The 14,526-nt window shown below is 37.4% G+C and overlaps 1 protein-coding gene across 3 annotated transcripts in view; it reads right to left on the bottom strand.

Annotated features, from left to right (window-relative positions):
* The window catches only part of Pkhd1 (PKHD1 ciliary IPT domain containing fibrocystin/polyductin), a 544,477-nt gene that overhangs the window by 278,131 nt on the left and 251,820 nt on the right, over positions 1-14,526 (bottom strand). For all 3 annotated transcript variants that reach the window (XM_029477026.2, XM_021159032.3, XM_085835877.1), the window contains exons 45-46: positions 8,973-9,078; positions 6,821-6,955 (exon numbers count right to left, since the gene is read on the bottom strand). In XM_029477026.2, coding sequence (XP_029332886.1) covers positions 6,821-6,955; positions 8,973-9,078 — 241 coding nt within the window. The remainder of the gene's footprint in view (positions 1-6,820; positions 6,956-8,972; positions 9,079-14,526) is intronic.

A 14,526-nucleotide genomic window follows, 5' to 3' on the forward strand; every position in this document is an offset into this window, starting at 1 on the left:
GAGATGAAAGCAAAAAGAAAAAATGAAGCTTGGTAGCAAACAAGGATGGATGATGGGAAAGACAAGAGGGAGACAGATGTGTGAACAGAAAGTGGATTGAAACATCCACAGAGGTGGTATGATGAAACCCTGCTTTATACCTTAACTTAAACAGTTAATTTATAAAGGAAAATGTCTGCTGGGGAAAATGTCTTAATGGACAACTGAAGTAAATAATCTGTTACCAGATTCAAGAATGCAGGCAAGCTGGTACTTCCAGGAGTTCTGAATCAGGAAGAACAACTCCTGCAGAATACTCTCATCTCTGCTGAATGACTCAAGGGAAATGTGCTTTAATCTTGAACACCCACACACACACCCTCACAGACACACACATACACCGATGAGTGACTTGAATTGCATGAGTTCTGAGTGTAAGTTTTAAAGTTCCAAGAGACTATATATACTATTTTTTAATGAGAAAAATAAGGGAGAAAATAGTTAGAAACTCTCCAATACCAACAATTCTTGTTATGAACTCAATAAACAGAATTTGATCATGAGAAAATATTTGGTACAGTCATAAAATGGAATAACACACAATGACTAGAATAAATTACTACAGCACAAGAAGACACAGACAAAGATCATGGACATATTATTGCACCAAAGAAGCCCCAGAACAATAGAGTTATGTGCTCTGTGACTGGGTTATATCATATAACGAGAAGAAGAAAAAAATCAATTCATATCACCAGGAGTCTGAATCATGGTTACCCTTTAGTTGAAGAGACTTGGGTTTAAGTCTGGGAATATAAAGGGATCACTCTAAGGAAAATAGATAGTGCATCACTTATCTAGTGATGCACAGTTGATTTGCTTTATATTAAAAAAATGTGGTAATTACTGTCACACACACATAGACATATATGTGTATATCATGCACAAATATATAAAGTCTGCTAGATTCTTTTTTATTGTTTGTTTTGTATGTATTTTGGTTTCAGGGCTGACCACTATTTATTATATAAAAAATAAGAGGGCTCTTCCCTGGGAGAAGCTAATTTTTCCTCTTCTAACAGTAAGCAGTTGCCCATAGTCCTTTGTCTAGAGTAAAAAAGGACTATCAATTTGAGAGCTGGATGGGGTATGGAAGAGTTTGAATGGAGAAAAGGAAAAGGCCAAAGTGATGTAATTCTATTTTAATTAAAAATGTGCTTGCAAAACACACTGTATGCTTTCCTTAGTAAATATTTCCATATAACATTTACTTTCAAAGGTAGGGCCAATAGAAAGTGAGGTAGCAGAGGCCAGGCTGAGAGGGTAAATAAAGAAAGAAGATAAACAGAGGTGACATCCCAAGTTGAAAAGCTTTGGGGCCTTGATGGCTGCTGGGGGGTGGGGAGATGGTTTTCTTCAAGGGTGTGGTCCTTGAGAAGCTACCCATGTTCCAGCAGATGGTCCTATGTCTTGGTACCTATAGGTATCACTAAGTGGACTCAATAGATCTATTTTAAAAAATCACATGACATTAGGAGGGAATAGTGTGGGAGATAAAGAGGGAGTTGGAATGTAAGAATGAAGGAGTGGAGTAGATCAAAACATATCATATGCATGCATGAAGACTTTGAGCATTAAGAAAGGAAGGGGGAAAAAAAGAAGTTTCAAACTTGAAGTCTGGAATTGCTGAGGTATGGCTTAACATTGTTAATATAATTACAACATCATCACAACCAGCAGGCATGTTAAAAATTTAATCCCAATAGCTAGACTGTCAAAGCATAATGAGTACGTGAGAAATGAGAAAAATATCTTTGAAAAGATGCAACACAGGACAATAGGAATCAAGTGAGAAAGTGGGGCGGGGGAGGAAAACAAAAATAATGATTAAAACCGAAAGCAGAGAATTAGGTGGTAGAAAATGCAAATATGTGGGAGATATCAGCATGGATGGTAATTGAAACCACAAGAGAAAATGGGATTTCTCCCAGCAGGAGCAAGCATATTGAAAAAAGAGGGTCCCTGAAACAGAATTTAGAGACACGAAAAAGATGAAAGGTCTAAACTGGGGTAGACAAATTCCCAATGAAAATGAGAAATAACCCCTTGGGACAATGGCTAAAGAATGAAGCAGGCCCACTGGCAGATGCTGGGTAGTTTAACTTACATTTTTATTATAAACATTTTCCAAGGAACGAAGAAGTTGAAAGTGCAGAGAATTTTCTGCTTAGAAAAGATCCAGAATCAACAATTCACACTTTGCCATATTATTCTTGTCATCTACTTCTTTTCTGCTAAATTGTATAGAATATATTTGCATACATTATACTACACCTATACATATGAGCATGTTTCATTTCAGCACACGTCTGATATAACCATGATGCCTGTAAAAATGGCTGGCTGCTTGAAACAAATATCAAATTGTTCCCAGTAGCAATCCAAAGGCAGTCATCCTGCAGATACTCAGAAGACAAGAGAGACCATAATTTAAATCCAAACATGGATGTTTCTAAACATGAAAGAGGGGTGACGATTAAGTGGGATGTTGAGCAGCAAGCGTGAGAAACTGCCTAACCAAGCTAAGAGGAGGCATGCCCAAACCTTGCTTCTTGGAGATTAAAAGTATTCTGTGCATGTGAACACAAAAACAAATACATTCAATTCTACTCTACTAACAAAACAAAATAAACTAGTATCTGTCTGAGTATATGACTACCTTACAATAATTGTATAGCATCAATTAAATATAACCGAGAAGGCCAAATTCTCTAAAACAAAACAAAACAAAACAAAACAAAACTTAATTCCACAAAACCAGATAAGATTGAAAGACAGAGGCTAAAATCCTATTCCACAGCCAGCCCATCATCCTTTCACATTTAATAACAATAATAATAATAATAATACCTGTGCTCCAAAATAAACTTTAAAATTTTATGAATTAAAGATTAATTGTCATTTTATTTGTGTCAATCAAAAGATTTCTCAGAACCTTCAATCCTGTTTTTGCACATTTATTTTACTGAGTATACTTAAAAACTACAGGATCACAGTGTCCAAGTAGACAGTAAAATAATTATTGTAATGAAGACAATTAACTTATGTCATCCCACATTTATTTATTTATTTGTTTGTTTGTTTATTTATTTGGAAAGCAGCAGCTAAGATTTCCCTTTTTAACAGAAATTGTTAATATGGCCCAATTTGATCAACTGTAATCCTCATAGTACTTAGTGCATCTTTAGACTTACTTGAGATTACAGTTCCAAAGGTTTTACCATCACAGCATAGGATAAAAGAGTAAATTACATTAGCCACTCCCTTAGGACAAGGTCCTCATAGAAAATACTTCAAAGAAATGGCACATCAATGAATTCCTTGGTCCTATGAAGGCTCAATAGATGCCTCAGTATAGGGGAACTGAGGGCAGGGAGGTGGGTGTGGGTGGATGGAAGAAAACCCTTATAGAAGCAGGAGGAGGGAGGATGGGATAGAGGGTTTTCAGGGGGTGGATGGGTGGGGGACTGGGAAAGTGGATAACATTTGAAATTAAATAATGAAAATATCCAAAAAAATCTTATTAATTCTGTCTGAACAATATCATCATCTAGGTAGCAGTTAGATATAAAATTTAGTGGCTTTATTATTTGGGTGACTTATCAGCATCTAGAATTCTCTAGAACAAACATGCTCAGGAGTTTTTTATCAGTAGCTCTTGGGCTGCATTTGTTAAAGAGTCTCAAAGGCTGCAGCTAGACTGTAATTCTAGTAAATAGCCTCAGGGGTATGATTATTTTTTATTGTCTCATGGTAAGTATCCTTTGGTCATAATTTACATCTTAACTTATGTCACTCTTCCACTAATTACGATGTATAGTTAACATCAATTAAGAGAGTTAAACATTAATTTGCCAAGACAGTTACTCAGATTAGTGGGCATCTAGTGTTAGTATATATTTTAAAGGTCATTACTGGACTTAGGGTCCATTGACCTGGCAGCATCCCCTCTGGAAACACTGAAGGCTGGGGAGACAAGTCATAATCTAAGTCAACAGAACTCTCATTGGAAAGGAAAAACTGCAGGAAAAAAAAAAAAAGATGGTTCAAAGGAAAATTAATTAAAAAGTTGAGTGCTAAATAAAGGAAGGTGTAACTCAGTAAGAAAATAACTTAAATCCTGTTTTAAATTGTTTAATTCATGATATATCTGTGAATAATCTCCAATGCAAGTAAAAGAGTCAGTTAGCACATGTATCTCTTCTAAATACGCTCAAGAACAAACTGAAGTGAATATTCTCTCTATGGATCCCAAGAAGTATGCAAGCCATCTTCTGCCTCCAGATTGTTAACAATGCGTTGTGAGGCTGACAGGATCTACAATCACCTAGGAGGCATGGCTCTGAGGATGGTTGGTAGGGATTTGTTGGATTAGGTTACCTGAGCTGGAAAGCTCAACCCTGAAGAGGGGATAGAGTCCCCCAGACTTGGGGAAGAATAAGAAAGTGAGCTGAGCACAGGCATTTATCCATGGCCCTGCTTCCTGAACTTACATGCCATATGAGCAACTGTCTCTTGCTCCTGCTTCTGTAACTTCTCATGATAAATCTACCTTCCAAATGTAAGCCAAAATCGATCCATTCAGGTGTTAGTCACAGCCACAAGAAAGGTGAGTAATGTGTCATTGCTAATATATGTGTGATTCAGAAATAAGAACATGGGAAGTTAACTGGAAGTCTGAAGCCTCAGAGGCCAGGCTTGGAAACTGAAGGGAAAATGGTCCTCCTAACCATGGAAGTACCTTTTAATGTTATGTCTGGAATATGAAGTGTTTTTCATGAGCTTGCATTCTGATACATTGTTCTCTAGTGAGTGGTAAAATTTTCAGAGGTTATGCAACCTTGAGGAGATGAAGGAGACTCACTTGGGAGAAATACGTCATTAGAGGAAGGACTCTGAATATATACCCACCTCCTGGTTCCTATCACACACTTCCTCATCTGTTGTGATAGGAGAAACATCTATCATAATTTGCAGCCACCATTTCTTCCCTACCATGAAGAACATAAGTCCATGAAACTGAGCCAAAATAGATATTTCCTCCCTAAGTTGTTTGTATCATATATTTTGGCTATGTCAATGTAAAAAGAACTCCACAAGGTTTCTTGGAGTGTGCAATGCAGGAGAAACCATCTGTAGTCTGAGATTAATAATATAGAAACCCATATTTATTGAAAGGCTATGTAAGTATATCTGAAATCTTAACTCACACACATTCCTTTGTCTCAGCCACCAACACTAGAGACTCTCTCTCCCTGGAAATCCATGGGGCAAGCTAGCAAGAGAATGAGGTAGGCATTCACTCTTCTTTTTTGTCTTCCATTTCCAATTCCTACTCATTCCCAGCCCTGTAGCAGACCATCTACAGGAGCCCATCTTCCCTCTCTTGCTCCATTTCCTGGAGAGTCCATAGATCCTCAAAGCAGACACAGTTTTCCTCCCTCCTGTGGACCCTCTCAACCCTGACCTTCTAGCCCATCCTCATTCCTTTCTGTAAGTTCCCCATTCCTAGAAAAACATTCTATCTGGGACCCCTCACCATACCCCCAGTGTACACACCTAACTGGGACTCAGAAGCACTCCCTACCAGGCAACACACAGCCACCATACTTTCCTAAGTTTCAGATAGGCGATCAGAAAACTCACCCAACAAAATCTCATCACAAAATAACAAACTATACAAATCTCTATAGCCTCTTTACACCCTCTAGTGACCTGCTAGATTGGATAATGATGAATAAATCTGATAACAAAGCTTAGAACATCATAGAAGAGGGACAGTATGGCTTATACTATTCACAGTCTTTGGGAAATTTAAACTAGAAAATGAAACCAAATCATTAAGGTGGAGATTATTTGTTTGCTTTTGATTTGGAGATAATCTCATTTTGTACCCCAATTTTGTATCAAATCTCCTGCCTCAACCTCTGTATTGCTGTGATTGTAGATGTGAGCCATGGCAGTCAACTTAAATTATTGGGTATAATAATGAACTTGCACATATGAAAAAAATCTACATCTGAATCAAATAATTCTTCAGATTATTACTAATTTATGATTTACATGGATTCAGTACTGCAACTCAAAGTACTTGAATTATATGATTAGTATCATCACTACAACAAATAAAATGTTCTCCTTTTATGGACCATCCAGATACTGCCCCACCCCGGGGCCCATCCCATAATCAGCCACCAAACACAGACACTACTGAATACTCCAGCAAGATTTTGCTGAAAGGACCCTGATATAGCTGTCTCCGGTGAGGCTTTGCCAATGCCTGGCAAATACAGAACTGGATGCTCACAGTCATCTATAGGATGGAACACAGGGTCCCCAATGTAGGAGCCAGAGAAAGTACCCAAAAGCTGAAGGGGTCTGCAACCCTATAGGTGGAACAACAATATGAACTAGTCAGTACTCCCAGAGCTTGTGTCTTTAGCTGTGTATGTAGCAGAAGATGTCCTAGTCAGCCATCATTGGGAAGAGAGGACCCTTGGTCTAGCATACTTTATATGCCCCAGACAGGGGAATGCCAGGGCCAAGAAGTGGGAGTGAGTGGGTAGGGGAGCAGGGCAGGGGGCGGGTATAGGGGACTTTTGGGATAGCATTTGAAATGTAAATGAAGAAAATATCTAATAAAAAAATCCAAAAAAAATGTTCTCCTTTTATTATTATTTACTACAAATTTCTATTATAATTATGTACTAGGTCATTACAAGGCCAGTATACATGGTTAAGTGTTGATGGACAGCCCAAAATACCTCAGTAAGGCACCTACCTTGTGGGTGAAATGACCAAGTAAAAAGCTGTCAGTAATCAAAGTGTTCCCATCACTTTCCAAAATGTCAATTCCAAAATCTCTGCATGCATAAATTTGGAAGTTTTTCAGGTGTAGATTGTTACTTCTAAAAATCTATAAAATAACATCCTAAGTTATGCCAAAGGTCTAAGGATTGGTTTTTCTCATAGAATTCTTAAGTAAAGACCTCTTTAATTATTGATTGAGCACACCGGCATATTTCAACAGGTTTTGTCTATCAATATTACTACAGACAAAGTAGTTAACAAATCCCTTTGGAAATTACATTTCTCCTCTAACAGGCATCACATTAAAAGGTCAATGTGGACTGTCCACATATTTCAAACAATCTTACAGTCCTCCAAATTGCACGATTCATTCACAAAAGCATAACATTAAAATGTGAGAGTTTCACATTTTAAAACAGCATTAGCAGAACTAGTCAGAGATTGCAAATATAAAATCCATAATTCAATATGTCTACATATTCCTTGTATGTGGATCCAACCTGTGTATACATATTTATGAAAACTTGGGCTAGCACCTCTACGGAGGGATGAAGGAGGGGCAAAGCTTAGTTGGATTGAAAAGCATCCCACTCGTGTGGAATGTTCTTACTATTCACCTTCCTCTTCTATTAACAAGGTGATCTTGAGCACGATGACCATTAACTTCCCTAGGCTTGAGTTCACCATCTTTAAAACAAAGACCGACAGCTGACCTAATGGTCATCCCTTGCTCATTAAATCACATCATATTTGCAATCAGACTTGAATTGAAAGTGCTCTAATGAAATAATAATGCATGAATGAATTTCCTAATGTGCCTGCATGGAAACAGTTTGTACAATAACACTTTAAATACAGCTCTATTAGTGCAAAGCAGGTACGACCTGAACTGACTTGACAACAACTACAACCTAGTTACAGGGACCCACAAACAACTCATTTGCAAACATATTCAAAAAGAGTAACACCAAGCCCTAGCTAGCAAATCTCTGGTTTTAAGTTATACACTAGCAAAATGTACATACCTATTTGAGGTATGAGCAAAACATTCATTTTATTATAGAAAGAAATACTGTATTTATAAAACTTGATGGAAATAATGCTTTTAAACTATTATTAAATGCAGAAATTAAATAGAGTTTGGTTCAAATCAATAATTTTAATCTATGGGACTTGAGAAAGTATTCCCCAGTACATAAAAGTTTTTTTAAAAACTAAATTAAACAAAATATTAAAACACAATTAGTCTTGCTAGCTATCCTAATCATGAATTTTAGGCTTTCTTCATTTAAAAGTGTCATCCTTTTACTGGGAACTTGAATGAATATTTAGCTGTGATTTTTTTTTATTTTGTTCTAGTCTCTAAATGCTCTACAAACATATCCCCTCATCTGTGCATTCTAGTCTGCAGATTTATAAAAAGCAGAGATTGAATGTATGCAAGTTTCTTTTTTTTAGAACTGGTGACCCTGGGTAATTTGAGTTGTTCCTAACAAAGAACACACAGGCAAAGCTCCCTTTTAAAAAAGTCACTGTGATAAAAATTAAATGAGCAAACTTGGATCTTTTTTTTTCTCGCTTTTGAGAAAAAAATAGAAAACCAAATGCACTGATTAAAGTAAATTACAGCTAAAACTGAAATTGTGTTCCATTGGAGAGCCAATTTTTTCTTGGATAGAAGGATTCATTATTCAGGCTACTATGCCACCAAATACATATTTGTGTCTGTACACTGCAGTTGGTTGTGTCCCTAATCAAATATGTAGTATCTGACAAGTCCTTTACTTTCCGATTCTTTCTTTATTGCCCATAAGTAGGAAAAGGAATGGATGAGCCTCTATAATTGACACCTCCTTTCTGTATATGTCCCTAAAACCCTGTTCTCTATTAGGACTGTTGAAGGAACCCATGAAGAAAATGACCTCTGATGTAACCACTCTGACGCAACCACAAACACACACACCTACCTATGATACCTATGATGTCATTGACACTAATTGTGATAACATTACAGTGTTCTCTTCCTCATCAAGGTGATAAACTTTAGCTAGACTGATGGATTAATCTACCTCTGAAAACCAAAGACATATGTATGATATGCATGTTTTAAGAAAAAAACATACCTGGGCACCACCAGCACTTCCCCAAACCATGAAGTTTTGGAACAGAGTGAAGCCAGTGTCATTATTCCAAGGTGGTTGAAATTTAGGATATACAAGGAGACCATATCTAAAAATCCAGCCAAGAATGAAAGTAAATTAATCAATATTTTCCCCATTGGAATTAAAGGGGGGCTTATGCATTTTTACAAATTGACACATAGGAATGGAACATCTTTACAGATGTATGTGTGACATTTCAATGTATAATCACATTCTGTGGTACTCAAATTAGGATATGCATGTTTATCTTCTCAAATATTTACAATTGTATTCTCAAATATTACAACTATAGAAGAATATATAACATCCTCTCCAATTTTAGATCTGTTTTCCAGTTTAAAGTTGGGTTATTCAGGAGATTGTCTCAAGTTGTTTGTCTTCTATAGACTGTATTTTTATTCCTTGTCAGATACCCTCTGTCTTGGGGACTTGAGACAAGTCTCTTATCACTTATAACAGACACAAAGAGGTCCTCCCCCCACCCCAAGACTGATTGCTCCACTCGCCTCCTGGTCTGAATCCACAAGCCTCTCTAGGGCTCACCATTGCAAGCTGCTACTAACCCCTTGGAAATTCAAATTATATTTTCACTGAATTTTCTTTAGCTACAGAAGGTATCCTCTGTCTCCCTGGCTGCTGAAGTGACTCCTTTCTCTTTTATATCCCATTAAAAAAGTGTAATCAACATGTTTAGCACAACTCACAATAGGTAGACATAAAGCATCCATGGTGTCCATCAATAGATGAATGAGTGCAAAAAATGTCATATACACTTATGATGAAATATAATTTAACTTTGAAAATGATAAGCCCCTGCTTCTTGTGGTAATGTTGATAAATTCATAAGATATTGTACTGAGTGATATTAACCAGAGCATGGGAAAAATAGACTACTTCTATCAGAAATCTAATGGATCTAAATTTCAGGAGCACAGAGTATAAGGTGGTATGGGGGATTGTCTGGAGGGTAACTGAGTCAAGTAAGTGCAAAGCAATAAAGTTTCATATGTGTAATATGAATAGGTTCTAGAAATACACTGTGTAATATCTATAAACAATATTGCATTGGTTGTACCAGCTTGAAATCCCACCAGCAATGGAGGAGTCTTCCTCTTTCTCCACATACTTGCCAGCACCTGTCACCTGGGGTTTTGATCTTAGCCATTTGCCTAAGGATATTGAACATTTTTTTAGGTGCTTCTCGGGCATTCAAGTTCCCTCAGATGAGAATTCTTTGTGTAGCTTTATAACCCATTTTTTAATAAGGTTATTTAACTTTAAGCTTCAATGTATCTGTGGAGGTCCTTGATCTGCTTGGACAACAAGAAAAGAATGGATCTATTTGCATTCCTCTACATGCTGACCAACAGTTGAACCAGCACCATTTGCTGAAAATGCTGTCTTTTCCACTGAATAGTTTTAACTCCTTTGTCAAAGATCAAGTGACCATAGGTGTGTGGGTTCATTTTTTGGACTTCAATTCTATTCCCTTGATCTACTTTTATGTCACCATACCAATACCAAGAAGTTTTTATCACCGTTGCTCCATAGTACAGCTTGACGTCAGGGATGGTGATTCCCCCGGAAGTTCTTTTATTGTTCAGAATAGTTTTCACTATCATCAGTCTGGCAGTTCCTCAGAAAATCGGACATAGTATTACCTGAGGACCCAGCTATATCACTCCTGGGCATATACCGAAAAGATGCTCCAATAAATAACAATGACACATGCTCCACTATGTTCATAGCAATCTTATTTATAATAACCAGAAGGTGGAAACAACCCAGATGTCCCTCAACAGAGAAATAGATACAGAAAATGTGGTATATTTATAAAATGGAGTACTATTCAGCTATTAAAAGCAATGAATTCATGAAATTTTTAGCCAAATGGATGGAACTAGAAAATATCATCTTAAACCTAAAAGAAGACAGCCACAAGAACAAAATGCCAACTTTAACAACAAAAATAACAGGAAACAACAATTACTTTTCCTTAATATCTCTTAATATCAATGGACTCAACTCCCCGATAAAAAGACATAGACTAACAAACTGGCTACACAAACAAGACCCAACATTTTGCTGCTTACAGGAAACTCATCTCAGAGAAAAGGATAGACACTACCTCAGAATGAAAGGCTGGAAAACAATTTTCCAAGCAAATGGCATGAAGAAACAAGCTGGAGTAGCCATTCTAATATCTGATAAGATTGACTTCCAACCCAAAGTCATTAAAAAAGACAGGGAGGGACACTTCATACTCATCAAAGGTAAAATCCTCCAAGAGGAACTATCAATCCTGAATATCTACGCTCCAAATACAAAGGCAGCCACATTCATTAAAGAAACTTTAGTAAATCTCAAAGCACACATTGCACCTCATACAATAATAGTGGGAGACTTCAACACACCACTTTCACCAATGGACAGATCATGGAAACAGAAACTAAACAGGGACACAGAGAAACTAAGAGAAATTATGAATCAAATGAATCTGGCAGATATCTACAGAACATTCTATCCTAAAACAAAAGGATATACCTTCTTCTCAGCACCTCATGGTACCTTCTCCAAAATTGACCACATAATTGCTCACAAAGCAGGCCTCAACAGATACAAAAATATTGAAATTGTCCCATGCATCCTATCAGATCACCATGGACTAAGGCTGATCTTCCATAACAAAATAAATAATAGAAAGCCAACCTTCACGTGGAAACTGAACAACACTCTTCTCAATGATACCTTGGTCAAGGAAGGAATAAAGAAAGAAATTAAGGACTTTTTAGAGTTCAATGAAAATGAAGCCACAACATACCCAAACTTATGGGACGCAATGAAAGCATTTCTAAGAGGAAAACTCATAGCTCTGAGTGCCTCCAAAAGGAAACTAGAGAGAGCACACATTAGCAGCTTGACAACACACCTAAAAGCACTAGAACAAAAGGAAGCAAATTCACCCAAGAGGAGTAGATGGCAGGAAATAATCAAACTCAGGGGCGAAATCAACCAAGTGGAAACAAGAAAAACTATTCAAAGAATCAACCAATCAAGGAGCTGGTTCTTTGAGAAAATCAACAAGATAGATAAACCCTTAGCCAGACTCACTAGAGGGCACAGGGAAAGCATCCTAATTAACAAAATCAGAAATGAAAAAGGAGACATACCAACAGATCCTGAAGACATCCAAAACACCATCAGATCCTTCTACCAAAGGCTATACTCAACAAAACTGGAGAACCTGGATGAAATGGAGAAGTTCCTAGACAGATACCAGGTACCAAAGTTGAATCAAGATCAGGTTAATGATCTAAACAGCCCTATATCCCCCAAAGAAATAGAAGCAGTCATTAATAGTCTCCCAACTAAAAAAAGCCCAGGACCAGATGGGTTTAGTGCAGAGTTCTATCAGACCTTCAAAGAAGATCTAATCCCGGTTCTTCACAAACTATTCCACAAAATAGAAACAGAAGGTACTCTACCCAACTCATTCTATGAAGCCACAATTACTCTGATACCTAAACCACAAAAAGACCCAACAAAGATAGAAAACTTCAGACCAATATCCCTTATGAATATTGATGCAAAAATCCTCAATAAAGTTCTTGCTAACCGAATCCAAGAACACATCAAAACAATCATCCATCCTGACCAAGTAGGTTTCATCCCAGGGATGCAGGGATGGTTCAATATACGGAAATCCATCAACGTAATCCAGTATATAAACAAACTCAAAGACAAAAACCACATGGTCATCTCGTTAGATGCGGAAAAAGCATTTGACAAGATCCAACACCCATTCATGATAAAAGTCTTGGAAAGATCAGGAATTCAAGGCCCATACCTAAACATGATAAAAGCAATCTACAGCAAACCAGTAGCCAACATCAAAGTAAATGGTCAGAAGCTTGAAGCAATCCCTCTAAAATCAGGGACTAGACAAGGCTGTCCACTTTCTCCATACCTATTCAACATTGTACTTGAAGTCCTAGCCAGAGCAATTCGACAACAAAAGGAGATCAAAGGGATACAAATTGGAAAAGATGAAGTCAAAATATCACTCTTTGCAGATGATATGATAGTATATATAAGTGACCCTAAAAATTCCACCAGAGAACTCCTAAGCCTGATAAACAGCTTCGGTGAAGTAGCTGGATATAAAATTAACTCAAACAAATCAATGGCCTTTCTCTACACAAAGAATAAACAGGCTGAGAAAGAAATTAGGGAAACAACACCCTTCTCAATAGTCACAAATAATATAAAATATCTTGGCGTGACTCTAACTAAGGAAGTGAAAGATCTGTATAATAAAATCTTCAAGTCTCTGAAGAAAGAAATTATAGAAGATCTCAGAAGATGGAAAGATCTCCCATGCTCATGGATTGGCAGGATCAACATTGTAAAAATGGCTATCCTGCCAAAAGCAATCTACAGATTCAATGCAATCCCCATCAAAATTCCAAATCAATTCTTCAACGAATTAGAAAGTGCAATCTGCAAATTCATCTGGAATAACAAAAAACCTAGGATAGCAAAAACTCTTCTCAAGGATAAAAGAACCTCTGGTGGAATCACCATGCCGGACCTAAAGCTCTACTACAGAGCAATTGTGATAAAAACTGCATGGTACTGGTATAGTGACAGACAAATAGACCAATGGAATAGAATTGAAGACCCAGAAATGAACCCACACACCTACGGTCACTTGATCTTCAACAAGGGAGCTAAAAACATCCAGTGGAAGAAAGACAGCATTTTCAACAAATGGTGCTGGCACAACTGGTTGTTAACATGTAGAAGAATGCGAATCGATCCATTCCTATCTCCTTGTACTAAGGTCAAGTCTAAGTGGATCAAGGAACTCCACATAAAACCAGAGACACTGAAACTTATAGAGGAGAAAGTGGGGAAAAGCCTTGAAGATATGGGCACAGGGGAAAAATTCCTGAATAGAACAGTAATGGCTTGTGCTGTAAGATCGAGAATTGACAAGTGGGACCTCATGAAACTGCAAAGCTTCTGCAAGGCTAAAGACACCATCAATAAGACAAAAAAACCAACAACAGATTGGGAAAGGATCTTCACCTATCCTAAATCAGATAAGGGACTAATATCCAATATATATAAAGAACTCAAGAAGGTGGACTCCAGAAAGTCAAATAACCCCATTAAAAAATGGGGCTCAGAACTGAACAAAGAATTCTCACCTGAGGAATACCGAATGGCAGAGAAGCACCTGAAAAAATGTTCAACATCCTTAATCATCAGGGAAATGCAAATCAAAACAACCCTGAGATTCCACCTCACACCAGTCAGAATGGCTAAGATCAAAAATTCAGGTGACAGCAGATGCTGGCGAGGATGTGGAGAAAGAGGAACACTCCTCCATTGTTGGTGGGATTGCAAGCTTGTACAACCACTCTGGAAATCAGTCTGGCAGTTCCTCAGAAAATTGGACATAGTACTACCGGAGGATCCAGCAATACCTCTCCTGGGCATATATCCAGAA

This window comes from Mus caroli, unplaced genomic scaffold, assembly GCF_978045245.1.
Source record: "Mus caroli unplaced genomic scaffold, Mus_caroli_1 scaffold_1, whole genome shotgun sequence".
Lineage (NCBI taxonomy): Eukaryota > Metazoa > Chordata > Mammalia > Rodentia > Muridae > Mus > Mus caroli.